We start from the raw sequence: 24,786 nt of genomic DNA, 5'->3' as shown, positions 1-24,786 counted from the left end.
GGGTGAGGTGCAGGCTTAGAGTATCACTGGGGGAGTGCCAGCCCCCCACAGCTGCTTCACGTGCTGCAGGGCCTGCCATACGCTGTGGTGGGGTAGGGAGGGCTGACTTTGCCTGTTAAGGATCACCGTGCCCAGGGACCAGAGAAGGTCCACAAAGGCAAAACACAGTTTCAGAAAGTGAAAAATCCATTCTTCTGCTTCTAAAATGAGGGGGAAGAATCCCACTGTATTTTCAATAAAGTAGCAACGGAAAGCAAATCCTCCTCCTATACCAAGGTGATATAAGGGGTGGAGCAGCGGAATGGAGGCCCAAGGAGGGAAACAGGATAGGAAAGGACCTGGCCTCAGCTGAGCCCCTGTGTGGTGCCCACGCTGCGGGTCAGGAGAGGTCAGGGACCTGCCCGGGGTCACACTGCTGCAAGTGGGGAGCCAGGCCTGCTGTCTGCAGGTCCGAACCCCTGGGCTACAGGTGTAGTGCTGGGTCTGACGTGTCATCCTGAGCAGCCATTGCTGGGCCCCAGCTACAGTGCTGGGGAGGGGAAGGAGGGGGCGTGAGCTGCTGGACCCTCCCCACTGCACATGGAGGACGGGCAGGGTGCCTGCACATGGGCTGACTGGCACCCTGGCCCTCCCCTCCACAGGGCACCACAACTCGCCACCAGGCCTCAGCTCCCCGCTGGGCAACAGCTTGGCCATCCCACCCACCCAGGCCACTGAGCTGCCCCAGCCCCGGCCCTTCCGCCTCGAGTCCCTGGACATCCCCTTCGCCAAGGCCCGGCGGAAGAAGAGCAAAAGCAGCTTTGGCCTCGAGCCTCTGTGAATGCCATGCCTGCTGCCAGCTGGAGCCCCAGGGCCACCCTCTCTCCATCCTCCCACCTGTCCCCTCAGGGCCCCCGATGGGTCTGCTCTGGGACCCCACACTCCCTTCCCATCCCGCAGGAAACAGCCTGCCCCAGCCACCCTGGCCATGCCATGCCAGTGTTTTCACCTGCACGGAGGCTGCCCCTGTGGCCCCTCAGTGTTGCTGTTGGCCTCCGTGGGCTCTGCAGGCTCACAACTGCCAGAGTCCTCCCTGGCAGCACTCGAGGGGAGGAGCTGCCGAGAACCGCACCTCCGGGGCATCCTGCCTAAGGGAAGGCCCGGCCTGGGCTCCCTGACTGTGGCCCCGGCAAGCTGAGCTGCCCAATAAACTGCCTTTTTGGACACTCCGTTCCCCGCCCTGCTGCCGCTGCTGGCTGGAGTCACTGAGCAGTGGTTCTCTTGAAAATATGATTTGAGAGAGAGGAAGGTTCCAGTTGATGATCTTATCCCCAAATATCTGCATTAACTGAGGCTGGGAGCCTGGAACTCAATCTGCCTTTCCACCAACCACTTGAGCCACTGCTGCTGTCCAGGTGTGCGTCAGCTGGCAGCTGGACTCGCAGGGCACGGGGCTGTCCACGCAGCGGAAAAACACCTGCCCGTCTGGGAACAGGGTGCTGTAGCCAGAGAAGCCTTCCAGGGCCCCGCAGACACCTGCACAGGGGCGTCCTTCCGGGCAGAGCTTTGGGCCTTTCCTCTACAGGAGATGGGCCAGCTCTCAGGCCCGGGCTTCCTCGGCTCTCAGGGGGGTGTCTGGGTGTCCACTCAGAAATGAACCCACGCACCCAGCCCTCCCAGGCGGGTCTCGGGGAGGGCCGAAGGCTCTGCCTTCCTCTGTGAAACGGGGTAACACACGCCTTCTGAAGGCCATGAGCAGTGACAGGGTGGGAGGCCCCAAAGCTGAGTGCCTGGGAGTCCAGCCCAGAGGGCTGCCCGGAGGAAGTCCGAGGGGGGCACGGGGGTCTTTGGGGCGGGGGGGATGGCCTTGGGCTGGCCCTGGAGGTTTGAGAGTGGGGAGAGCCAAGGGCTTGGTGAAAACTGAGTTCCGTGGAAGCGGAGGGCAGAGGCAGACAGGGCGGGGGCGGTGAAGAGGCGTCCACAGCTCATCCACGCAGTGCCCAGCCTGGGCCACCGCGACGGGCAGGGCGAACCCCGCGGCCGCGGCAGGTCCCCGTGAGGATTGCAGTGCCCGGTCTCCAGTCCCGACTCGGCCCTGGACTAATGGGGATCGAAGAGGCGGCCATTCCTTGCAAGGAGCGGAGCAGGTCACTGGACTGACTACGGGATCCGAGCCGGCGGGTTCAAAACCGGGACGGAGCCCGGGGCTTCGACCTCGCTGATTGGCTGCGGCTGCAGAGCTGGCTCGCTCCGATTGAGCCTTTTCCGTCGGAGGGGTGGGGCCTCGCGCCCTTTCCGCCAATAGGCGCCAGAGACTCCGTCACTGACTGGGGCGCTTCCGGGCGGCTTCCCGGCTCCTGGCCCGTGCACCCGCAGCTGCGGCCGTTCGACCCCGCGCACCCCGATCACTTCCGGGTGGTAAGGCAGGGCCGCGGGCGGCGATTGGACGGTCGAGGAGGGGACACTTCCGGTGTCCGGGCGCTGGGCGCTTTGGCAGGCGGGTGACCATGGCCCGGGCTGGGGCGCTCTCCTGGCTGCTGCTGCTGCTGCTCGGCTCGGCCTTGGCCAGCGGTCCCCGTACTCTGGTGTTGCTGGACAACCTCAACCTGCGGGAGACGCACTCGCTTTTCTTCCGGAGCCTTAAGGGTGAGCGTGGGGTCCAGGAAACGCGCTCTGTCCTTCCACTCGGGCAGCCGCGTGCGCTCTGCCTCAGTTTCCCCGCTTGCTTCTCTTCCAGATCGGGGCTTTGAACTCACCTTCAAGAGCGCCGACGACCCCAGCCTGTCCCTCATCAAGTATGGCGAGTTTCTCTTCGACAACCTCATCATCTTCTCCCCGTCGGTGGAAGGTACGGGCCACGGGACGCCCCCGGAGCCGGGCTCCTGCTGCTCCGAGTAGCCAGGGGCTGGGTCCCGGGCCTCGGCGCTGTTGCTTGGAGAACTTGCCCGCTCCTGACCCGGCAGGTCCCCGGGGGAAGGGCTGCGGTGCCCGGCCTCCCGCAGGTGCAGCTCGCCCGGCGAGAAGGCCGTGAACCATGGCTGGGTGGAGGCAGGGGGGATCTGGGGCAGGTTGACGGGCTCTCTCGGGAACTGGGAGTTTGCATATCGTAACCGCATAAGCCGGTTGATGGTTCCGTGTTCAGCGCGCTCTCCATGCTGTCTCCTCCATCTATCGCAGGCAGTGGTGTGAAGAAGGGCCTCCAGCACCGTGGAGTTCATGGTGGGAGGGGGGTGCTTTCCTGCAAACTCCGGACTCGGTGTTCCCTTCCTGTTTATTAGTTTGCGTGGAGGGACAGCAGCGGTGAGAGGAAGCGCCTGCTGGGGCAGGCAGGCCTGGCACTCCTGCCTTGGGCTTCACGGGCAGCCCCTGTCACTGGAGTGCTTCCCTGGGCTCCTGTCACTGCGTTACTCCCGACTGCCCTCGCACATGTGTCTTTGGCCTTTCTGGAGGCAGAAGTGATTGGGGTGGAATTGACTCCAGGTTACAGCAGTCAGAGCCTGTGGCAGTTAGAAACTGGAGGTGAACGAATCGTTTTGATGATGATGCTAAAAAAGTGTTCTGAGCAATTGTGCTGTGGCTGTCCTGAACGTAATCTGCGGGCCTCGTGCTAGGCCGGCGGGCACGATGATGGCCAGTGCTGGCATTGTCCTCGGGGCAGGTGCTCCTGGGCACTGGCGGGACCTCACCTGGCTTCAGTGGAGACCAGCACCCCAGTGAACCCTGCAGGGATGAGTTGAAGTCACATTGTATCTGTGAGGAGAAAATGCAGTGTTTCTGTGTGGAGGCGGTGGGCTCTCCATGACCATGGGTTCCACACTCACAGGTCAGAAATATCTGGAAACAAAGATTGCACCTGCACTGAATGTCTACAGGCTTTAAACTTGTCATGAAATGGTGCTGTGTGACTGTTCACACACCATCGGTGACCAGGCTAAGCGTGTGGAGGTGTCTGGAGTACACGGGGCACGGCTGAAGGTGCAGGGACTCACTGTTACATGGCGGATGAGGCTTCCAGGGGTGTGGGGCATGTCCCCATGGATACTAAGGGACAATTGCATTGTACCCACTGCACCACAGCATTGGCACAAGGAATCACTGCATTTTATATGCGTCCAGGAAGTTGGATCAGCAGTTTAAAATCTGAGCCATTATTTGACTCATGCTGTGGGAACATGGAGTGTCTGTCCTGTGTGCAGTGGTCTGGGATCCCCCTCCCATGGGGATTACCAGTGGCTGACTGCAGCCCCCACCCCAAGCTGGAAAACCAGATGTCTTGGGGGTCACTGTGTTGGGTACGTTCTTCCAGATTTTGGCGGCAACATCAACGTGGAGACCATCAGCGCCTTCATTGACGGTGGGGGCAGCGTCCTGGTAGCCGCCAGCTCAGACATTGGTGAGTGTGACCTGGGTCGTTCTGGTGCTTTCCACCAGTTTGCCAAGGAGCGGGAGAGCTTTCCCAGGGAAAATGGCTACACTGGCCAGGCTGGGCAGGCCGTAGCTGTGGGGTCAATGACAGAACTGTGGAGCCCTGGACATCTGGCCCCTCTGCTGCCCTGCCGTGAGGGTGGGTCTTTTGATGGGCTGGGCACTCTGCCTGGGTAGCTTCTCATGCTGTTTTGATGGCACCTCCTTCTGAAAAGCAAATTGAGGGAGCCTAGTCTGACAGCTCTGTGTTCCAAAGTCTTGACATTGTCCAAGGTCTCCACAAGTACGGAGAAAGCATGTGAACCCCACATGCGAGTCACTCATCTGGCCAGGCTGTCCATCTGTAAAAATGGCAGGTTTTTAAACTCCCTACTCTACATGTGTGTCCTGGTAAGGTGACGGCAAGGTGAGCTAATTGCTTTTGTGCAGAGCAAACTCCCTGCACAGTGGCAGAGAACAAGGGCCAGGAGGTGGCTGTGGCAGTCCAGATGCCAGCCTTCCCTCACTCCCACTGCCCCCAGGGTGGCTGCATGCTGTGGCTTGGGCCACTCGGGGCTCAGCCCTGCCCGGTGAAGCCACATGGCTGGCCAGCAGAGGACAAGTCTTGAGGAAGCAGACAAGTGACCCCGCTTGGCCCAGGCCCACATGTGTGGGGCTCAGCCACGCACCTCTTGGATCTGCAGGTGACCCTCTCCGAGAGCTGGGCAGTGAGTGCGGGATTGAGTTTGATGAGGAGAAAACGGCTGTCATTGACCATCACAACTATGATGTCTCGGACCCTGGACAGGTAATCGGGGTTGTCCCCTGCTGGCTCTCAGGGCGGCCTCTTGGGCTTGGCACTGCCTTCTCCTGACCCCTGCTTACCCTCTGCAGCACACGCTCATCGTGGCGGACACCGAGAACCTGCTCAAAGCCCCAACCATTGTTGGGAAGTCGTCTCTGAATCCCATCCTCTTTCGGGGAGTTGGGTGAGTGAGCAGGGAGAAGCCCAAGGCAGCTGGGGAAGCAGCTTTTACTCTGGGGGCCTCCAGAGGATGTAGGGGAGGGTCATGTGGAAGACAGTCACATTCCCTTGTTACAGCACTGAGTGCCGTGGAGAAAGGTGGACTGGGAGGGAAGCCTTGGGGCTCGTGTCCTTGGGCTCCTGGTGGCTCCTGGGCACCACTGGGCTCTCTGTGCTCCCACAGGATGGTGGCCGATCCTGACAATCCTTTGGTGTTGGACATCCTGACGGGCTCGTCTACTTCGTACTCCTTCTTCCCGGATAAGCCTATCACCCAGGTGAGAGGGATGTTGGGGTGGAGACATCAGGATTTCAGGTTCCTCCCCAGATGGGGCTGGGCTTGTCTGGTGCGTCCTGCACCGTCCTGCCTTGGCCCATGGCTGCACCTGGGTGACAGCCCCATTATGTTGCCAGTACCCGCACGCCGTGGGCAAGAACACCCTCCTGATCGCTGGCCTCCAGGCCAGGAACAATGCCCGCGTCATCTTCAGTGGCTCCTTGGACTTCTTCAGCGACGCCTTCTTCAACTCAGCCGTGCAGAAGGCCACACCGGGTGCCCAGAGGTGGGTGCGGGCATGGGGGCATGGTCTGGGAGGTGCTGCCTGGGTCTGCCAGGGAGGCGTGAAGGGGAACGAGCCCTGGAGGCCTCGGGCTTGCAGGTGTTTGGAAGATTTTGCTGCTGGTGTTGGCGCTTCTACTAGCCCTTAGTAGTAGACTGGTTTTGAGGCCACAACCCCTTGGTCCTTTTAGAAAATGGTATTGTGCAAGTCAGCACCACCCATACCCGTGGTGTTCTCTGCCCTGACAGTGGCTCCTGGATGCTTGGGGCTGACAGAGGGCTGCCAAGTGAGCTCTGTCGTGGTATGTGGGTCAAACAGCCTGGGCTGTCAGGCACAGCAAAATGCTGGCTGTGGTTCTAAGCCCCTCCTTCCCTCTGCAGGTACCCACAGACAGGCAACTATGAGCTGGCCGTGGCCCTATCGCGCTGGGTGTTCAAGGAGGAGGGAGTGCTCCGTGTGGGGCCTGTGTCCCATCACCGGGTGGGCGAGACTTCGCCCCCCAATGCCTACACTGTCACTGACCTGGTGGTGAGCGCTCTGTGGGGTGGGAGAACCCCCTGGGGGCTTCAGTTGATTCAGCTCAGCTCTGCAGCGGCTGCCGAGCCCGGGTGCCAGGCCAAAGGGGCGGAAGTGAGGATTAGCCCCCTCTGCCTGCAGGACTGCAGCCTGGGGCTACACTTGGCTGGTCCATTCAGGGGTGGCGAGGGGCTTGGGTCACTTGCAGGGGGCCTGAATACCATGCTGAGGCCCCGGGGCGGGCGGCAGACACGAGCACAGCTCCCTGGTCTCCCCCCAGGAGTACAGCATCGTGATTGAGCAGCTCTCCAACGGCAGGTGGGTTCCCTTTGATGGCGACGACATCCAGCTGGAATTTGTCCGCATCGATCCTTTTGTGAGGACCTTCCTGAAGAGGAAAGGTAGGCATCCCCACGAGAGGGTGGCAGGAGGTGGCCCGTGAGACGTACCCTGGACGCGCCCTCGGGGATCTGTGCTGCTTCTTCCCTAGGTGGCAAATACAGCGTCCAGTTCAAGTTGCCCGACGTCTATGGCGTGTTCCAATTTAAGGTGGATTACAACCGGCTCGGCTACACACACCTGTACTCTTCCACGCAGGTAAGCAGTGACCCTGCGTTCTGCCAGGCATGTGCCCGCTGGGGCTTGCCAGCGGCCAGGGCCTGTACGCGTGCTCCTGTGCCATTGCAGGTGTCGGTGAGGCCGCTGCAGCACACGCAGTATGAGCGCTTCATCCCCTCGGCCTATCCCTACTATGCCAGCGCATTCTCCATGATGCTGGGCCTCTTCATCTTTAGCATCGTCTTCTTGCACATGAAGGAGAAGGAAAAATCGGACTGACAGGCTGCGGCCTGGGACCAGGGTCGGGTTTTATTATTTTTTTTTAAGCCATGGGCAAGTGGCACAGCCTTACCTCAGTGGGAGATGGGCCATGGGGACTGGGGGTGGGAACAGGGAATCTTTTGTCAAGTTTTACTCCTTCAATTACTAAGTGGCATCTTGACGGTGTGTGGTCATTCATTTCTAAAATAAAAAATTTGTCCTCAGAGGGCCCCAATCTGTCATGCTTCTTGATGTGGGGCGCCTCCTGCCGGGGACTGAGTCAGAAGTTGCAGGTTCTTTCATGGCTGCTAAGACAGCTGTGTTCCCTAACCCAGAGGGACTGCCCTCACCGCTCAGGAGATGCCAGGCACAGGCCGGATGACGGCCGCTGGCATGGTTGAGCTTGACCTTCACGTCCACCTGGCTCAGGTGTTAACCTGAGTCCTGAGAAGCACATAAACTGAAACCTTCCCCTCCAAACCTTCTCGTATTTCAGGTCTAAGGATGAAAGCCAGTGTTCAGTTCCAGGCACATTGACATTCTGTGGTTGTAATTTGCATTTAATTTTTCACAATTCCTGCAGGAAATGTTAATCAGAAGGGCAATCAGCATGTTGATAATACCACAGCAGTAGCTTTCAGGTGCTCACTCGCTGGCTGGATCAGTTCTGTGGTGAGGTGCTCTTGGACTCTCCCGGGCCGTAGAGAAGCATGGCTGCGCGCAGTCCCCCGCCCTGCAGACCCCGCAGGCCTCCTGTGGCGCTTCTCCAGCTGACACCTGAATAGAGACTTGTGCAAGCGCTCCCCTCTGCCCCGGTGGCCTGTGACGATGGCGCCACGGCCCAATGCCTGCTCCCCTGGGCCAGTGTCAGCCAGGATCCCTCCTGGCAGGGCATGCAGGCTAAGCCCTCAGCCCTGCCACACCTGGCAGCTTGGCCGGCAGGGTCTGCAGGCCTAGTGACAGCGCGTTTCAGGTGGGGCCTGGGTTGGTGGCCTCACCCGGGTCGCTGCCTGGTGCAGCGGCACGTCCCTTTGGGTTTAGTCCGGGGATACTCAGATCAGCAGCATTACCGCTGACAGGGACCTGGTGCCGAGCTGCCATTCAGGCCGTGTGTTTTACTGTGGCCTTTGGGCTGACTGTATATGACCCGCGAGCTCAAGATTATTTACTTTTTCAGACGCTTAAAAAGATGGACAGTGACACATAAAGCCAGATCTCTGTGCTCACAAAGCTTTGTCAGAACACAGGCCTAGCTGTTCATCTGTTCGGGCTGCTTCAGTGCTACAAGGATGCAGTAGCTGCAACATCACGGTGAACTCGCTTTCACGGTGAACACAGCTGATGGAGAGCAGTGTCGTCATGGTACCAGAACAGGCCTGCATGGCTTACCTTTCCAATCACATGAACTTAACCCCTGCCCTGCCCTGCCCCTAGCCCTGGGCCTCCCTTTCGGCTGCCCAGCCCCCAGCCATCCTGTCTCCGACTCCTGTCTCTGTCTCCTGCCTGCTCACACGGCCCACCCTCAGCATGCACAGACCATCACACACAGGTGCTGCCCACTGCTTTAGTCGTTCCCAGTTATGTGCAGAGCTGCCCCGGGGCTGCCCGCCATGCACGCAGCAGCAGGGCTGCCTGGCACAGCGCGTCACACTCCAGGTTGGCCAGAAACAGCATCTTCATCTTTGTCTCCACGCAGCTCCTCTCTGCAAGCCTGTTGGTCAGCAGGGCGACGGCTGACTGCTGGAGGAGCCAGCCCACCATCTTGTCCAGCTCCAGGTTCTTCAGGGCTAGAAGATGCTCCCCCCAGAGGCTTAAATGCAGCACATTTGCAGCAACTCGGGCAGATGGCCTCTACAAGGGAAGTGGGAGAAGGGAAGCTGAGGCTCCGAACATCTAGGCCAGCCAGGAGCCCGGCACTTGATTCAGGCCTCCCACGTGGGTAGCAAGTAGTTGGGCCACCTTCTCCTGCTGTCCCAGGCATGTGGCAGTGATCTGGGTTAGAGGTGGAGCAGCTGGGACTCTATCTCCTATAGGATGCTAGTGTCATGGGCAAAGGCTTAACCTGCTGCGTCGCTTTGCTGGTCCCCTGATTTTTTTTTTTAAGATTTATTTTTATTGGAAAGTCAGACACCGAGAGGTAAAGAGACAAAGAGAAAAGATCTTTGTCCAATGATTCACTCACCAAGTGGCCAAAATGGCCAGAGCCAAGCCAATGTGAAGCCAGGAGCTAGGAGTCGGCAGCCTCCTCCAGACTTCCACGTGGGTGCAGGGTCTCAAGGCTCCAGGCTACCTTCAATCACTTTCCCAGGCCACAAGCAGGAAGCACGATGGGAAGTAGGGCTGCCAAGACACAAGCCGGCGCCAATATGGGATCCTGGTGCATACAAGGTGAGGACTCCAGCCACTAGGCTACCATGCCAGGCCCTCCAAATCTTTTTAAAAGTAATTCTGAAGGGAGCCTGGTACAATGGCTCAGCAGCTAAATCTTCACCAGGATCCCATATGGGCGCTGGCTCATGTCCTGGCTACCCCACTTCCCATCCAGCTCCCTGCTTGTGGCCTGGGAAAGCAGTTGAGGACAGCCTAAAGCCTTGGGATCCTGCACCCATGTGGAAAACCGGGAAGAAGCTCCAGCTGTTGTAGTCACTTGGGGAGTGAATCATTGGATGGAAGATCTTCCTCTCTGTCTCTCTTCTTCTCTGTATATCTGCCTTTCCAATAAAAATAAATATTTCAAAAAGAAAAAAAGACTCCACGGGCCCGGCGGCGTGGCCTAGTGGTTAAAGTCCTCTCCTTGAACACGCCCGGGATCCCATATGGGCGCCAGTTCTAATCCCAGCAGCTCCACTTCCCATCCAGCTCCCTGCTTGTGGCCCGGGAAAGCAGTCGAGGACGGCCCAAAGCCTTGGGACCCTGCACCCGTGTGGGAGACCCAGAAGTTGTTCCTGGCTCCTGGCTTCGGATCAGCATAGCATCGGCCGTTGCGCTCACTTGGGGAGTGAATCATCAGATGGGAGATCTTCCTCTCTGTCTCTCCTCTCTGTGTATCTGCCTTTCCAATAAATAAGTAAATCTTAAAAAAAAAAAAAAAAATTCTTAACAAATGTGTAGGATCCTGGGCCGAAGCCAAGCTCTGTCATATGCGATGTGGTGGCCCAACCTGCCCCACCTCCACCCCGCCCTGAGCAGCTTTTCAGCAACTAAAAAAGCCAAGAAAGGTTGGACTGTTAGAATTCTAGAATTCTTGCAAGAAGAATCCACCATGGGGGGGTGGAGGGCGGGTTATGGGGTGGGGAGGGAAGAATCCCAGTGCCTATAAAACTGTGTCACATAATGCAATGTAATCAATAAAAAAAAAATTCTAAAAACAAATTCTAGAATTCTGATGTTTGGTGACTTGTTCCCCCACTACTACTTATGCCAAAATCTACTTCGTGTTCTGTGCAGCTGGCCTTTGCCTGTGGCCTATGGAGCCTCTGAGTGTCCCCAGGGTGCTGGTCCCAACCTGTCCTTCACTTGGGAATACGCCGGGGCTTCCACCCAGCCAGGGCCCCCTCACCTTGCGGGGCTCTCGCTGGAGCAGGGACCTCAAGAGCTGTCTGGCATCCGGAGGCACTGACCGAGGGAGAGCAGGCAGCTGCGTCTCCAGGTAACTGCGGCTCTCGAGGCGGGCCCTGCCCTGGCCGTAAAAGGGATTGGCAAGCCCGAAGATTTCATAGGCAATCGCTCCCACGGCCCAGGCGTCGGCCTTGCTGTAGTCAATCACTGTCCTGGGGCCCGGATGGGCCATGGACACCTGGTCAGAAAGTAGACGTGGAGACGTCAGGCTGCGGGCAGGCCTACCTGCTCTGCTCCTGGGTGTCCCTCAGCCTGCGGGCTGATCTGACCTCTGCTCCGAGGAGCCCAGGACTTGGGGAGCACTGGCTTGGGGACCAAGCTCATGTCTCCTGGGAGCTTTATGGGGCTCATGTTACAGCACAGGGAATACACTTGTGCCACATCATACATCACAGGTCAGAAGACACGAAGTGCAGGAAACACACCGAGGGACCATGTCTTGCCCTGCCATGTGGTAGAAACGCAGCACAGAGCGACAGCAGGACTCACCTCCGGGGCCATCAGGCAGCCGTTGCCGCCCCGATCCACGTACCAGCTGGGGAAAGGCAGTCGCAGGCCAATGCGTTCATCAGCCAGGCAGCAGCCAAAGTCGGTGATCACCAGCCAGGGACAGCCATCTGCGGAGAAACAGGCCGAGGCCAGTGGCTCAGCGTCTTGCCCTACGGCCCCCCGAGAGGCCCTCCTAGGGCCCTACAAAGCCACCAGCAAGACATGAATAAGAGGGCCTCACGAGGCCCAGTGACAAGTATGGGGGATGCCCGTGGCTTCTAGCGTAGCCAGGGAACCCTGAGGACACAGAGGGCACCCACCTGCGTCCAGCTCCACAAGAATGTTGTCCGACTTCAGGTCTCTGTGCGCGATGCCCTGCTGCACCAGGTGAGCCACGCCCTCCAGCAACTGCAGGGTCATCACCATGGCCAGGCGGGGGCTGGGGGTATTCTCGCGCAGGTACTGACGCAGGGTGCAGGGGTAGCTGGCGGGAGGGCACAGAACCTCTGGTTCCCACACTGTCACTGTTGGACCATGCCTTCCTCTCCCCACTACGAAACTTCTGATCTCATTTCCCCGTGCAATCCTTTCTGTCCCTCACCCCACGTGACACGCTAACACACCCCACAGCCACACTGGGCAGATGGAGGTGAGGCAGGGCAGCTGCCTTTAGGTAAAAGCAGAGGCCAGCCCCGGATCAGAGGCGCTCATCACTGGGCGGGGCACTGGGTGAGAACAAGGTTCCAGAAGAAGAGGGGTTTCTTTCACAATCAGCATCCTGAAGGGAACCCACCCTCGGGGCAGCACAGACCCTTAGCACAGCCGGTCAGGTCCGGGGGAGGCCTGGGTTGAGGGCACTCCCGAGTGCGGGGAGGCCAAGCAAGCCCAGGGCCTGCTGTGCCCACCACTCACTTTTTCATCACGAGGAACAGCGTGTGGCCATGGCCCAGGCCCTGAGGGTGGAGGCGAGGGGGCAGCACATCGGGGTAGTCCACCAGGGCCCCTGGCAGCAGCGGCACAGACGAGGTGAAGGCGCGGAAAACGCGGATGATGTTGGGATGAGGGGCCAGCTGCTTGGGGCTCCCCTTGGTCTTTCTGTCAGTCAAATGGAACAAATGTATGGGGCTAAGTCACAATGAGTACTGGCCGACAGCTGTCTGCTGAATATTTCGGTAGATTTCTTGTGTACCATGATGGTGGGAGCACAGGTGATAACTGCCCTTGACCGTCACACAGCCCTGTCCTACCTGTCTCTCTATCCCCTGGTCAGAACACAGGGAATAGGGAAGCACAGTCAGAGTCTGTCGGCCTGGCAGTGAAACCCAGGCTCGCCCCTAGGCAGTCTCGGGCCAAGTGCCTCATCTTCTCAGGGCTCAAGGTCAGCCGCAAAGTGGTGAGTCACACTGGGCCTAGGAGGTACAGACAAGGAGCTGGCTGTGGAGTCACAACCTATTCACAGGGATCTCCCGGGAAGGGGTCCTCCCAGCGCAGGGCCATGGCTGTGCGGGACAGGGCTGTGCGATGGTCAAGGGCAGCTCAGGTCTCAGCATCGCCTTTTTGTGAAGAATGATGGGAATAGACACATCAGGAGCAGGGACATCACCTGCCCGCCCTGCCACACCTGCCCCAGGAAGCCCTGCCCACATGCTGGCTAGTGTGGCCCTGCCTGCTAGCCCCAAGGGCAATGAGCCTACAATAACAGCAGAGACCTAGCGAAGGGTGCGTGAACCAAGAGCCCGGCCAGGCCGTGACAGAGCCAAGTGGAAAGGAAACCACAGCCTTTACCAGGGCACAGGAAGGCAGAGGGGAGTAAACCAACGTCGGCAGACAGAAGAGCCACCAGGAAAAGAAACAAGGATGCTAATGGTACAAAGGGGAGAATGGAGCAGAGCCGAGACCAGCTGGACACCTGCCCTGCCCGGGGCGTGTGGCCCTGGGGCTGGTGGCCCAGAGCTGCAGGGTCAGGAGCTGGGCAGCGCAGTGTGGAGGCAGCACAGCAGGGTGCAGCAGGAAAGGAGAAGTGAAGGTGGCACCAGCAGTTAGCCAGTGCCACCTGCACAGCTGTCCGTCACTCCGCAGACATGGAACAAGTGGTCGGGTGTATGTAAGCCAAGCAGAGCCCCTCGGCACAGCAGCACAGCTGCCAATCAAGAGTCCGCATGTCAGACTAGACGCTGAGAGGCTGGTGTTACGGCGGCTAAGGCTGCCACCTGTGGCACTGGCCAACAGCATGGGCACCAGTTCCTGTTCTGATTGCTCCACATCTGATTCAGCTCCCTGCCCAAGGCTCAGGAAAGCAGCAGCAGATGGCCTGTAACTCTGTAACTCTGATTTTCAAAAAATAAGCAAACTGGGTGCAGTGGCTCAACAGGCTAATCCTCTACCTGCCAATGCTGGCTTCCCACAGGGCACTGGTTCTAGTCTATTCTACTTCTGATCCAGGTCCCTGTTTATGGACTGGGAAAAACAGCAGAGGATGGCCCAAGTTTTTGGGCCCCTGCACCCATGTGGGCGAACTGGAGGCAACTCCTGGCTGTCAGCTCAGCTCTGGCTGTTGCAACCATCTGGGGAGTGAACCAGCAGATGGAAGATCTTTTTCTTTGTAAATCTGTCTTTCCAATAAAAATAAATAAATCTTAGGTTAATTAATCTTTAAAAGAAAATGCAAAGGGAGCCTAGGGGGTAGGGCTGGGGTGCCCGATAGCACATGAAGTCCGATTCAGCCTCAGAGCAGCTGACTTCCCAGCATCCACTATTCTGCTCAGAGGGGGCGGGGGAGGGGTGTATCAGCTGGGACCCAGTGCCTGGAACCTTCCACGCCATGGTGGGGCTTTCCGTGCTTATTCCCTTCAGTTCCTGACTTACTCCATCTGACAGGACGCTGAGGCAGTCCGCCCGTCAGTGCCCAGCAAGCCACTGAGTGAGAGCAGGCATCCTGGCACCAGCCGGAGACACAGAGCTGTTTTGGCCTGTCCCACAGGCCACTGTCCTCGGGCCACCATCCGCTCCCTCCCTCCTCCACCGAGAACAGCTCTGTCTAGACCTCCGGAAATGCTGCTGGTCCTCCAAAAGCAACTGGGCGGCACCTCTGAGTGGCCCGGGCCCCTGCAGTGGGCACACAGGCCTCTCCCGGGCTGCCCAGGGCATCTGAGCAGACACATCCCAGCACTGCCCACACCATGCTCTGTTCTGTGCTTGCTGGGCACTGCCCACATGGAGGACTCTTGAAGAACACAGCAGTCACCATCCCCTGCGCCACCAGGGAAGGCAGCAGCCCCTGGAGATGGCACGGCTGTCGCTGCTAGGTGGCGCCGCATCTGCACACCACTAAGGAAGACTCCTGGAACTCGGCAATTTCCCCTATTCTCGGAACCGGCGTTTTGGGGTGGCCTCTTCGATGTGAATTTGCCATTTGCTTCACCAGCTGGGGCCAGAAGATCTGTAGCTGCTCCCAAGCTAAACTCTCCCCCTCCTGAAGATCCACATTATTCAGTCAACATCCATGCGCTGCATGTCCCACCAGGCATGGTGCTGGGTGTGCTGCGGACACAGGCGACGATTCTGCTCTCCGACAACAGTCAGCCTGGTGGGCCGGGACACTTACCTATGAACAACGGCTCCGTACTCCCCGGCCAGGGCCACACGGCTGGCTGGAACGAGCTCCTGGCTCATAGTCCTGAAGATGGCCTCGCTGGAAGAGCCCGCCTACAACACAAGCAGAGAGGACCAGGGTGTCGCAGAAGAGACACTTTCAAGCTCAGGTGACCTATAGGAGGTGGGAAGGCCAGCTTGGCTACTGCTGGAAGCCCCAGGGACGCTGCCCACACTTCCAGCCCTTAGGTGACCAGACAGGGGAGGGTAGGATGTGAAGCTGCAGGACTAAGTTCCTATCGCCACGCCACCTAGTGGAGACTCTGCCGTATAGTAACCTGTATCTGTTACAAGAGCAAGCGCCAGGAAGCTGCTCCCAGCCTGCCAGTGGGAAGCCATGTTGGAGAAGGGGCCATGCTCCCTGCCTGGGCCTGTCAGTATGTGCTGATGGGCTGATCTCAACAGCCCCTCTGAAATGCCACACTGTGGCCTGCAAATACGTACAACCACCACTAGTTTTAAAACTTTTGTAAAAAACTGAGACGCAGAGAGTTATAGAGAAGGGGGAGACAGAAAGAAGAGCTACATCTGCTGGTTCATTCCCCATGATGGCCAGGGCTGGACCAGGCCAAAGCCAAGGATATGGAACCCCACCCAGGTCTCCACCTGCTGCTGCTTTCCTAGGCACATTAGTGGAAGGCTGATCCGAGGTGAAGCAGCCGCGACTGGAACTGACACTGGCACTCAGATGGGATGCTGGTCTTGTAGGTAGCAGCTAAACCACTGTGCCACAACCCTGTGTCCCAACTTGAAACCTTCTGTAACAGATGGGCTGGGCTAGGGTCACTCCTCCTGCCGGACGCCTGCGGTCACTGCCAGACGGGTACTGGGACCCCTTTGCTAGGCTCCCCCAGCTCCCCTCTGGCTGAGGGTGCTGAGCTACAGAACAGCCTTTGTTGATTCCCCAAAGCAACAAAACCCAAAGGGAGCAGGAGCAGGTGGTCTCCTTCATTTCTTTATCAACAGCTCTCAGGACCGAGGAGGCCCACGGGGACCACCAGTCGGCCAGCAGCCGGGACTGAAGCCCCACCCCAACCAGGGTGATGTCCCCGCCTGGTGGCTCTGCCACAGGTAAAGGGGTTGGCAACTTCTCAGCTATTAACCCAGCTAGGTGTGCAATCATCTGTGGCCTTAAGGCTGGGGAGTACTCTGCCACTTCCCAAAGCACTGGTCCTTCTGAGAGCTGCCCTCCAGCGAGAGGTGGGGGTGTGAGGGGCAGGAAAAGAGGAGGAGCCTACCTCCTCTCTAGCAGGATGGGCACAGGAGGGAGGGGATGGCAGGAGTGTTGGGCTGCAAGGGACTCATGCTCGCTGCTCAGGGTGGCCCCAGACCCCCACACTGGCATCTCCTAGGAGCAGTTTCAAGGCTGAGCTGCCGATCCCCAGGTGATCGTGGCCGTGTCACAGCCAGCAGGCAAGGAAGGCGTGCTCCACAGGCACTGGTCCCGTGAGGTCTGTGTGGTTTGCTAACAACCTCCTGGATGCCCTCCCCGGGGCCCTCTCGGCTCAGCACTTGGGGCAATGGTGCTTACCGAGATGTTCCACATCATCTTGATGGCCAAGGGAAAGTGGGGGGCCCCTGGGCCGGACATCTCGGTCGTTCCTGCCGTAGTGAGCTCTGTGCCTCTCCCGGGAAGCCTGGTGCCTTCTGCCTCCTCCAGGTTCACACGCAACGCAGCCACGGTGGCTTCGTACACAGCGGCACTGCAGCCCTTGCCAATGGACTGCCCGATCAGGTACTCCTCCAGCCGGAAGCCCTGCCAGCGCCTGCCATCCAGGGGGTCAGCTCCCAGCTTACTTTTCTGGGTGAAAATGGCCTGCGAGGAAAGAGTGCACCATGTGACAGCAGTCAGGGAGGCCCCAGGGAAGGGAAGGAGGAGGGGGAGGAGGCAGTGTCAGACACAGACCATCATAGCAAGCTGTGGATCAAGGGCAAGGTCAGGACTAGTGAGTCCCTCGGGGCACACAGTGCTCTGCCTCCCTCCGCCTCCCGTGGTCCAGGCTGCCAGGAACGAGTGCTCAGTAGAAACCACGGGGAGCTCACTCCATCCTGCCTGCCTGTTCCTGCTTCTTGGGCGTCTCGTGGGCCACTGTGTTCAGAAGGGAGACAGGAGGACAGGGCACTGACAGGGACAGGCAGTGAGATGGCTGCCACACAGTGCGGCGCTGGGAGGGACAGCACACCTGCTGGCTCTCACAGCGGCAGGTAGCAGTGCTGCCATTTCTTGGCTCACCCAGGCTCTAATTTTTCCTTTGCTTTTAAAAGATTTATTTCACTTAGGGCCTGGTGCGATAGCATAGTAGTTAAAGTCCTTGCCTTGAACGCGCCAGGATCCCATATAGGTTCTGCTTCTAAACCCAGCGGCCCCACTTCCCATCCACTTCCCTGCCTGTGGCCTGGGAAAGCAGTCGAGGATGGCCCAAAGCCATGAGACCCTGCACCTGCATGGGAGACCTGGAAGAGCTCCTGGCTCCTGGCTTCGGATCAGCACAGCACTGGTCATTGCGGTCACTTGGGGAATAAACCAGTGGATGGAAGCTCTTCCTCTTGTCTCTCCTCCTCTCTGTATATCTGCCTTTCCAATAAAAAATAAATAAATCTCTTAAAAAAAGAGAGAGATTTGTTTTATTTGAAAGGTAGTTACAAAGAAAGGGAGAGACAGAGAAAGGTCTTCCATCTGCTGGTTCACTTCTCAAATGACTGCAACGACCAGGGCTGAGCTAGACAGCAGCTAGGAACTTCTTCCGGGTCTCCCATGTGAGTGGAGGGGTCTAGGCACTGGGGCCAGCCTCCGCCACTTTCCCCCCGCCATCAGCAAACAGCTGCATCAGTAGAGGAGCAGCCAGGACCGACTAAGTACCCACATGGGATTTCAACATTACAACTGGCAACTTAACCCACTGTGCTTCAACACCGGCCTGATACACTGCCTTGGACCACAAGGCATGGACCACATTCTATCTGTCCATTTATCTGGACACTTGGATTGCCTCTGCCTTTTGGTTGTATCAATAATGCTGCTGTGAACAAGGATGTCCGAGCATGTGTTCCTGGTCCAGCTTCCAACTCTTTCTGCTACACCGAAGTGCGGTTGTGGGAGGCTGGCACAATGGCTCAACTGGCTAATCCTCTGTCTGCAAGAACCAGCATCCCATATGGGTTATGGGTGCCAGTTCCTGTCCCGGCTGCTCTGCCTCCCATCCTGCTCCCTGCTTGTGGCCTGGGAACATAGTAGAGGACGGCCCAAAGCCTTGGGACCCTGTACCTGCGTGGGAGACGCAGAGGAAGCTCCTGGCTTCAAATCAGCTCAGCAATGGCTGTGGCAGCCATTTGGGGGAGTGAACCAGCAAATGGAAGATCGTTGTCTCTCCTCTGTAAATCTGCCTTTCCAATAAAAATAACAGCAGTGCAGTGTGGGGTTCCCTGGTAAGTCTGTTTTGGATTTTTTGAGGAGCCACCAGCTTTCCACATTGGCTGACTGTGTGTGTCTCGGTAGGAACCTCCTCCAGGTGAACCTCCGAGACTGCAGCTGCTGGCTTGCACGGTCAATCCGTGCTGCCTGGAAGATAAACTGCCGGCCTGGCCGCCATCACGTGCTCTCAGCAGCAGCTGGGGTGCAGCCACGTGACATCAGTAGTTCTGGCCGTGTGAGCAATGTGATGCACCCTGCCTTCGCGTGTGCCTCCCGTACCCCTGCACACGCTGACTCGCTGTCAACTCTCCCCAACAGAATCTGCACTTGGGCCCTCTGCCTCCTGTCCGTCTGGGTTGTTTGTCACTCATTGCCACTTAAAGGCAGCAGCCGCTGTTCTACCCCAGTTGGACACCACATGGAATCACAGTACTATAATGGCAATTTGGAAACAAAAGCAATTTTAAAGGGCTCCTTCTAGGTCTCTCTTGGGTACACAGCCCAAGCGCATGGGCCACCCTCTGCTGCTTTCCCCAGCGTATTAGAAGGAGCCATTCTTAAGCTCTGTCAGCCTTGTGCAGGTGAGATGTTCCTCGCAGGCTCCTCTGCGGCCCTGCTCGCAGAACGGGGCTGTGTGCTGCAGCTCCCGTTGCTGCTGGGCCGCCCTTGGCTGTTGTGTCTCTTCCACTCTCATGGTCTTTCTAACTGGCAAGGTCTGGGCAAGGAAAGTGTGATCTACAGGCCTCCTCACTGGACAGGAGATGGTTAAAAAGTAGACTCACCTCCCCCACCCCGAGCCAGGCAAGGTGCAGATAATGGCTCCACCACCCATGAGCTGGGTGACTCCAGTTGCCGCTCCGGTAATAAAGACATAAGCATGCTACATGGCACCCTCATAGGGTGCTGGGAAATGAATCAAAAATGGGGCAGCCAGAAAGGATGGCACACACACAAAAAAACACCACTAACACTTGCTGGCGAGGATGTGGGGAAAAGGGAACCCTACTCCACTGTTGGTGGGACTGCAAACTTGTACAGCCTCTATGGAAATCAGTATGGAGGATACTAAATCAATTGAAAATCAGCATACCATACGACCCAGCAATAGCACTCCTAGGAATATATCCAAAACACCTGTTTTATGAGAAACCAACATGCACCCCTATGTTTATAGCAGCACAATCAATAATTGCAAAAACCTGGAAGCAACCGAAATGCCCATCAACAGAGGACTGGATAAGAAAGCTATGGTTCATATACTCCATGGAATACTACTCAGCTATCAAAAAAAAAAAATGAAATGCAGTTCTTTGTGGCCAAATGGGCCCAACTGGAATCCATTATGCTAAGAGAAATGAACCAATCCCAAAAGGTTAAATACCACATGTTTGCCTTAATCTGAGATGAAAAGTTGTTAATCTGGAAAATAATACCAATACATTGTAACATTATTGCAACCTCTGACAACATGTATCCAATGCAATAAGACAATGCATTGTAACCTATAATACAACAATCGATGTGAGTCAGAATGCTTATGATCTACATCAAAGAACTGTAAAACCTAAAACACTCTTAATACCCTATGTTACTCCATAATGGGGAGGGAATGCAGAGAAATCTTCCATCTCCCTAAAAAGTGAGAGGAAGACGTGAAATATAGCCTATCAGGATCAAATCTGATAACCCATAGACAACAGACTCGAGTTGGCACTAGACAATAGTAAAGCTACACAGGCATAAGGGGGAATTGGGAGCGACCCTGAAAGCCTCTTAACAGGAGGTCATGCGTATGGAGCAGGGGGTCAGGAGGAGGCTCACATCCCAACCCTGAAGACTCCCAGATCCTCACCAAGGACCATCAACACGGACACCAAGGACTACATCCCAACCACAGGGAATAGGAGTGCCTTTGGAGGCCGAGAACTCTGAGGTCACCCACCCCCATCTGGAGCCTCCACAGGGGATGGAAGAAGTCCAAACTCTGCAGTGCAGAAACCAGCGCCATCGGAACGACGGCCAGGAGCCCTGAGCGATCTGCAGAAACAGAAGAATAATAAACTTCCTTCAGGACTAGGGAGGCGAGCTCTCTCTGGTCCTAGCCTGGGTGCCTACCCTCTTTCGCGGTGACCATTAGGATTGTTCCAGTAACCCCTCAAAACAAACAAACAGGGCCCGGTGGCATGGCCTAGCAGCTAAGTCCTCACCTTGAACGCGCCGGGATCCCATATGGGCACCGATTCTAATCCCAGCAGCTCCACTTCCCATCCAGCTCCCTGCTTGTGGCCTGGGAAAGCAGTCAAGGATGGCCCAAAGCCTTGGGGACCCTGCACCTACGCGGAATACCTGGAAGAAGTTCCTGGCTCCTGGCTTCGGATCAGCATAGCATTGGCCGTTGCGCTCACTTGGGGAGTGAATCATTGGATGAAGATCTTCCTCTCTGTCTCTCCTCCTCTCTGTATATCTGACTTTCCAATAAAAATGAAATAAATATTTAAAAACAAACAAACAAATATACAAACAGACAAAAAATCTAGAATGGACAGACAACAACATGGAAAGCTTAGAATCAGACAGGAAACGGCCAGCGTGGACCCAAACATGCCTCACTAGATGGGACACAAAGATTAGTTATGCCTCACTGGGGTATGGGGGATTTCTCTGCACACCCATCCTAAAAAAAATGTACTGTACCTAAACTGATAACTGTATGGAATCAGGTTGAATATAAACCAAAATTGAAATGTCTATGAAGAAGTCACAGGATGTAGTTAAGCAACCGCATTTTCCTATCAACATACTATTAATCAATACCATGTCAATTAATGCCATAAGGTTGTAAATGGCTGTTGATGTTATGTCGGGGCCTTTAATTGATTGGGATGATACTTTGCTGGCTTTACCTTCAGACCAGAGATGGTCTCACCAAGAAATCGTTGAACCCACTAGGATAATAAGACACTGGACTTTATGCTTGGTAAATACTTCCAATGAAAGAACCTCAACTGAATTTGAACTGTGGTAACACAGCAAGGTGGAGAAATCCACCATGGGGAGAGGGTTAGGGGAGGGTTGGGGGGAATCCTAGTGCCCATAACACTGTGTCACATAATGCAATGCAATCAATAAAAAAAAGGGGGGGCAGCCAGGGCTCAAACTCCAGGATGAGGGCATGCCAAGTACCACCTTCACTGCTGTGCAAGTTCACATTCCAGGTAACTCAATCTTTTTAAAAATTCTAAAATGCATTTTTCCCACCCGATGGGCAAAATGACAGAGAGCTCTCTTCCTCCATCCACTGGCTGCTCCCTGAATGCCCACACCCAGTGGAGATGGGCTAAGCAGAAGCCAAGAGACTGAAATTCTACCCAGGACAGGGGCCCAGTAACCTGAGCCATCCTATGCTACCTCCCAGCAGGCCTGGATAGGAAGCTGGATCCAAAATGTGGAAGCTGGAACTCAAACTGACACTCCAAACTGGATGTGGACATTGCAAATGATGCCCGCCCCATCTGAGGCTCCTGTTCAAAAGAAAGCAAACACCTGTATTTTGTAATATGAATTAACTGGCACCTAGGTAAGCACTGGAAAGCCCAGCAGAGTGTGTGAATGTCAGCCTAGGAGGGCCATTCCCTCGGAACACAAAGCCTCTTTCAGTTCAAGCAAGATTTCTCACCAGTGGCTTCTGCCAGCTTGTGGCAGAAGGCAAAGACAGGAGCTGGGGACAGGATGTCACCTGTCACCCCAAACTACTGAGGACACAAAGACGACAAGCTGTGGCACTGAGGGACAGGAACTGGGTTGGAAAGCAGGAGACATGAGAGCTACTGGCCGGTCCTCTGGCGGCTGTGCCCTGGGGTCAGTCACGCCGTCTGGTACCGCTACACCTCTCCAACACTAACACAGCGCTTGGTTCCAAGCCCCACAAGAAAGAGGGATTCGGCCAGCCCAGAGTGGACTGCAGCATCAGCTCCTTCCAGCCCAGGCCTGCTTCCTTGGCAGATGGACACCTGCCACCTCCAGCGAGCAGAAGCCTTAGGATCAGCTCCTCCCTGGATGCACACAGCCCGTTAGCTGTGCGTGCCAGGGAGCCCTGATCAGCGCAGGCTCCGGCTGAGCAGGACCAGGACTTTCCTTCACTCATCTGCAAGTCCCGGGGGTCCTCTGGTGGGCTTCAGCGGCCAGGTTAACTGACATGCACCTCTGGTGCTTGCCCTCACCATTCTCAGCCACTAAGTGGCCAGTCCCAAGAAGGCCTGGATCCTTGGCCAAGGGAACAGGCTTTGGAGCGGGACCTTGGGGTGGGGCATTCGTCAGCTGTGTCACTTTGCGCAAGTCACTTGGCCTGAGTATTTTCCACAGCACGGGGATGGAATCTACCTCCAGAGATAAGAATGTAATGATGTACTTGTCTTCGGAGTTTAGAAAACGCACACAACTGGAACCACAACTGGGAAGCGCCAATCTTCCAAAACTCGCAGTGCGAGTAAGGAAGTGGAAGGTGCCAGTCCCGTCTCCGACTCCTCCACCGTGCCCTCATCCACCTGGTATCTCACTCACCGCCACGCCTCCATCCCCGGCTCAGGGGTCTGTCCCCGGGACCGCCCCATTTCTAGTGCCACTCCAACCTGTCCCCGCTCCTCGTCCTGCCCCGGCCACACCCCCAGCCCGCCCCCGCCCGGCCCGAGGCCCACCCGAGGTCCACGGGGCCCACAGCTCCGCTCACCTGGATCTCCTGACAGGCCGTGGCCGCTCGCCGGCTCTCCGCCTGTTTCTCCTCAATGAGGCCCAGGCCCAGCCCGAAGGCCAGAAAGACGGCCCGGCCTCCAGGACCCGCGCCGCCCCGGGCCCGCATCATGAACTGCCTCTGCAGCCGCGCCGCCAGTCCCGCCACCGACTGGCGGAAGAAGCGGTAGCGGTCGGGAAGCCTCCACCCGACCCTGCGCGGCTGCAGGCCGGGTGCCGCGGCCCGGCCCGGGCGCTCCAGGCGACCCCAGGCGGTCACCGGGCCGGGCCGCCCCCAGCAGTAGGCCGGGCCAGGCTTGGCCGCGAAGCGCAGGAGCAGCGCGCGGCCCAGCTGCAGGCCCCGGCCCAGCGCCTGCCGCACCGCCATGGCGGCACCCCGGCCCCGTCCCGCCGCCGCCACCAGCGCTCGGGGACACGGGGTCACCCCACAAACAAACAACAAACTTCGGGCGGCGCCTCTACGCAGGCGCGGGCTCGGGCGCCGGGACGCGGGACTGCGCCCGTGACCACGGACGTGCGCGCGCGCGCGCGAGGACTCGTTGCGCGCGCCTGCGCCTCCTGCTGCGTGTTGACATTTTGCACTGTGGACGCAGCGGGAGAGATGGCATCTTGGCAAAATCTAGGAATTGAAAAGAGAATATTTATTATCAGGTGATGTGCCAGACCCTTTCCACCTTTAGGATCACTTGTGTGGATAAGGAAACAAGGCAGCATTCGAGGTCACAGGCGGCTAAGTACCACAGCTGAGGCTCATGTGACCCTGACTGTCCTCTGCAAAGGCCTGGGCTCCCAGCACAGTCGCTGCCTTTCTGAGAACCCTTGGGAAATCCCACAGAAAGGCCGTAGCTTCCCGAGGGTCAGCGGCTTGGTTGGCTTTCACCGTCCTGTCACTGAACCAGCAGTTAAGGCGGGCTGACAAACGAATGCTTTCTTATTTCTTCGATTTTTGAAAAATGTTTACGGGCAAGTCAGATATACAGAGAGGAGGAGAGACAGAGAGGAACGGCTTCCGTCTACTGATTCACTCCTCAAGTGAATGCAACGGTTAGAGCTGTGCTGATCCGAAACAAAAAGTCAGGAGCTTCTTCCAAGTCTCCTACACGGGTGCAGGATCCCAAAGCTTTGGGCCGTCCTCGACTGCTTTCCTAGGCCACAGGCAGGGAGCTGGATGGGAAGTAAAGCAGCCAGGACATGAACCGGTGTCATATGGGGTCCTGGTAAATGCAAGGCAAGGACTTTAGCCACTAGGACACTGCTCTGGACCCAAGCCTTCAGATTTGTTCTCCTAAACTGCAAAGAAATCCACTTCACCTGTGATGGGAAATTCACCTGCTAGAAAAGGACTCTCTGACCTACGTTAATTAGCACTCATTGCAGGCCGGCCCCCTTGGCTTTTGCAGTTGTGGAAAAGCCCAGCCCAGCCTGGAGCTGTATTCCTTAGTAGATGTCTGTGTGGACAAGCCAGGGGATCTCTGGGCATGTATTTGCTTGTTTGACGGGAGCTGCCTGGGCTGGCCAGGGTTGGGCCTTGGTGGAAGCTGGCAGCCAGGAGCTCAGTCCTCATCACC

General features: G+C 57.2%; 3 protein-coding genes across 4 annotated transcripts in view; 2 read left to right on the top strand and 1 right to left on the bottom strand.

Moving 5' to 3' along the window:
• LOC121167576 (kinesin-like protein KIF17) overlaps positions 1-820 on the top strand; it is a 32,701-nt gene extending 31,881 nt beyond the window's left edge. For both annotated transcript variants that reach the window (XM_040997055.1, XM_040997054.1), the window contains exon 15: positions 642-820. In XM_040997055.1, the coding sequence (XP_040852989.1) occupies positions 642-820 (179 nt within the window). The remainder of the gene's footprint in view (positions 1-641) is intronic.
• Positions 821-1,840: 1,020 nt separating this feature from the next.
• On the top strand, positions 1,841-7,526 carry LOC121167580 (dolichyl-diphosphooligosaccharide--protein glycosyltransferase 48 kDa subunit-like). The gene is made up of 12 exons (XM_040997066.1): positions 1,841-1,892; positions 2,356-2,625; positions 2,717-2,827; positions 4,286-4,372; positions 5,088-5,191; positions 5,278-5,372; positions 5,592-5,685; positions 5,822-5,970; positions 6,348-6,495; positions 6,764-6,884; positions 6,974-7,080; positions 7,171-7,526. Exons 1-12 carry the CDS (start codon positions 1,841-1,843, stop codon positions 7,318-7,320), a joined length of 1,488 nt encoding a protein of 495 aa, XP_040853000.1. The 3' UTR covers positions 7,321-7,526.
• Positions 7,527-8,457: 931 nt separating this feature from the next.
• On the bottom strand, positions 8,458-23,585 carry LOC121167571 (serine/threonine-protein kinase PINK1, mitochondrial-like). Its single transcript, XM_040997048.1, has 8 exons — positions 23,199-23,585; positions 16,592-16,876; positions 15,014-15,114; positions 12,322-12,504; positions 11,730-11,893; positions 11,410-11,537; positions 10,862-11,098; positions 8,458-9,153 (listed from the first exon to the last, which is right to left on the bottom strand). The coding sequence occupies exons 1-8, from the start codon at positions 23,583-23,585 to the stop codon at positions 8,881-8,883; spliced, it is 1,758 nt and encodes a 585-aa protein (XP_040852982.1). The 3' UTR covers positions 8,458-8,880.
• Between the last annotated feature and the right edge of the window lie 1,201 nt (positions 23,586-24,786).

The sequence above is a fragment of the Ochotona curzoniae genome, unplaced genomic scaffold, assembly GCF_017591425.1.
Source record: "Ochotona curzoniae isolate NIBS_2020 unplaced genomic scaffold, NIBS_Ocur_1.0 patch392, whole genome shotgun sequence".
Classification (NCBI taxonomy): Eukaryota; Metazoa; Chordata; class Mammalia; order Lagomorpha; family Ochotonidae; genus Ochotona; species Ochotona curzoniae.
Note: the sequence above shows the minus strand (reverse complement) of the source record. Positions and strands in the feature narration are given on the sequence as shown.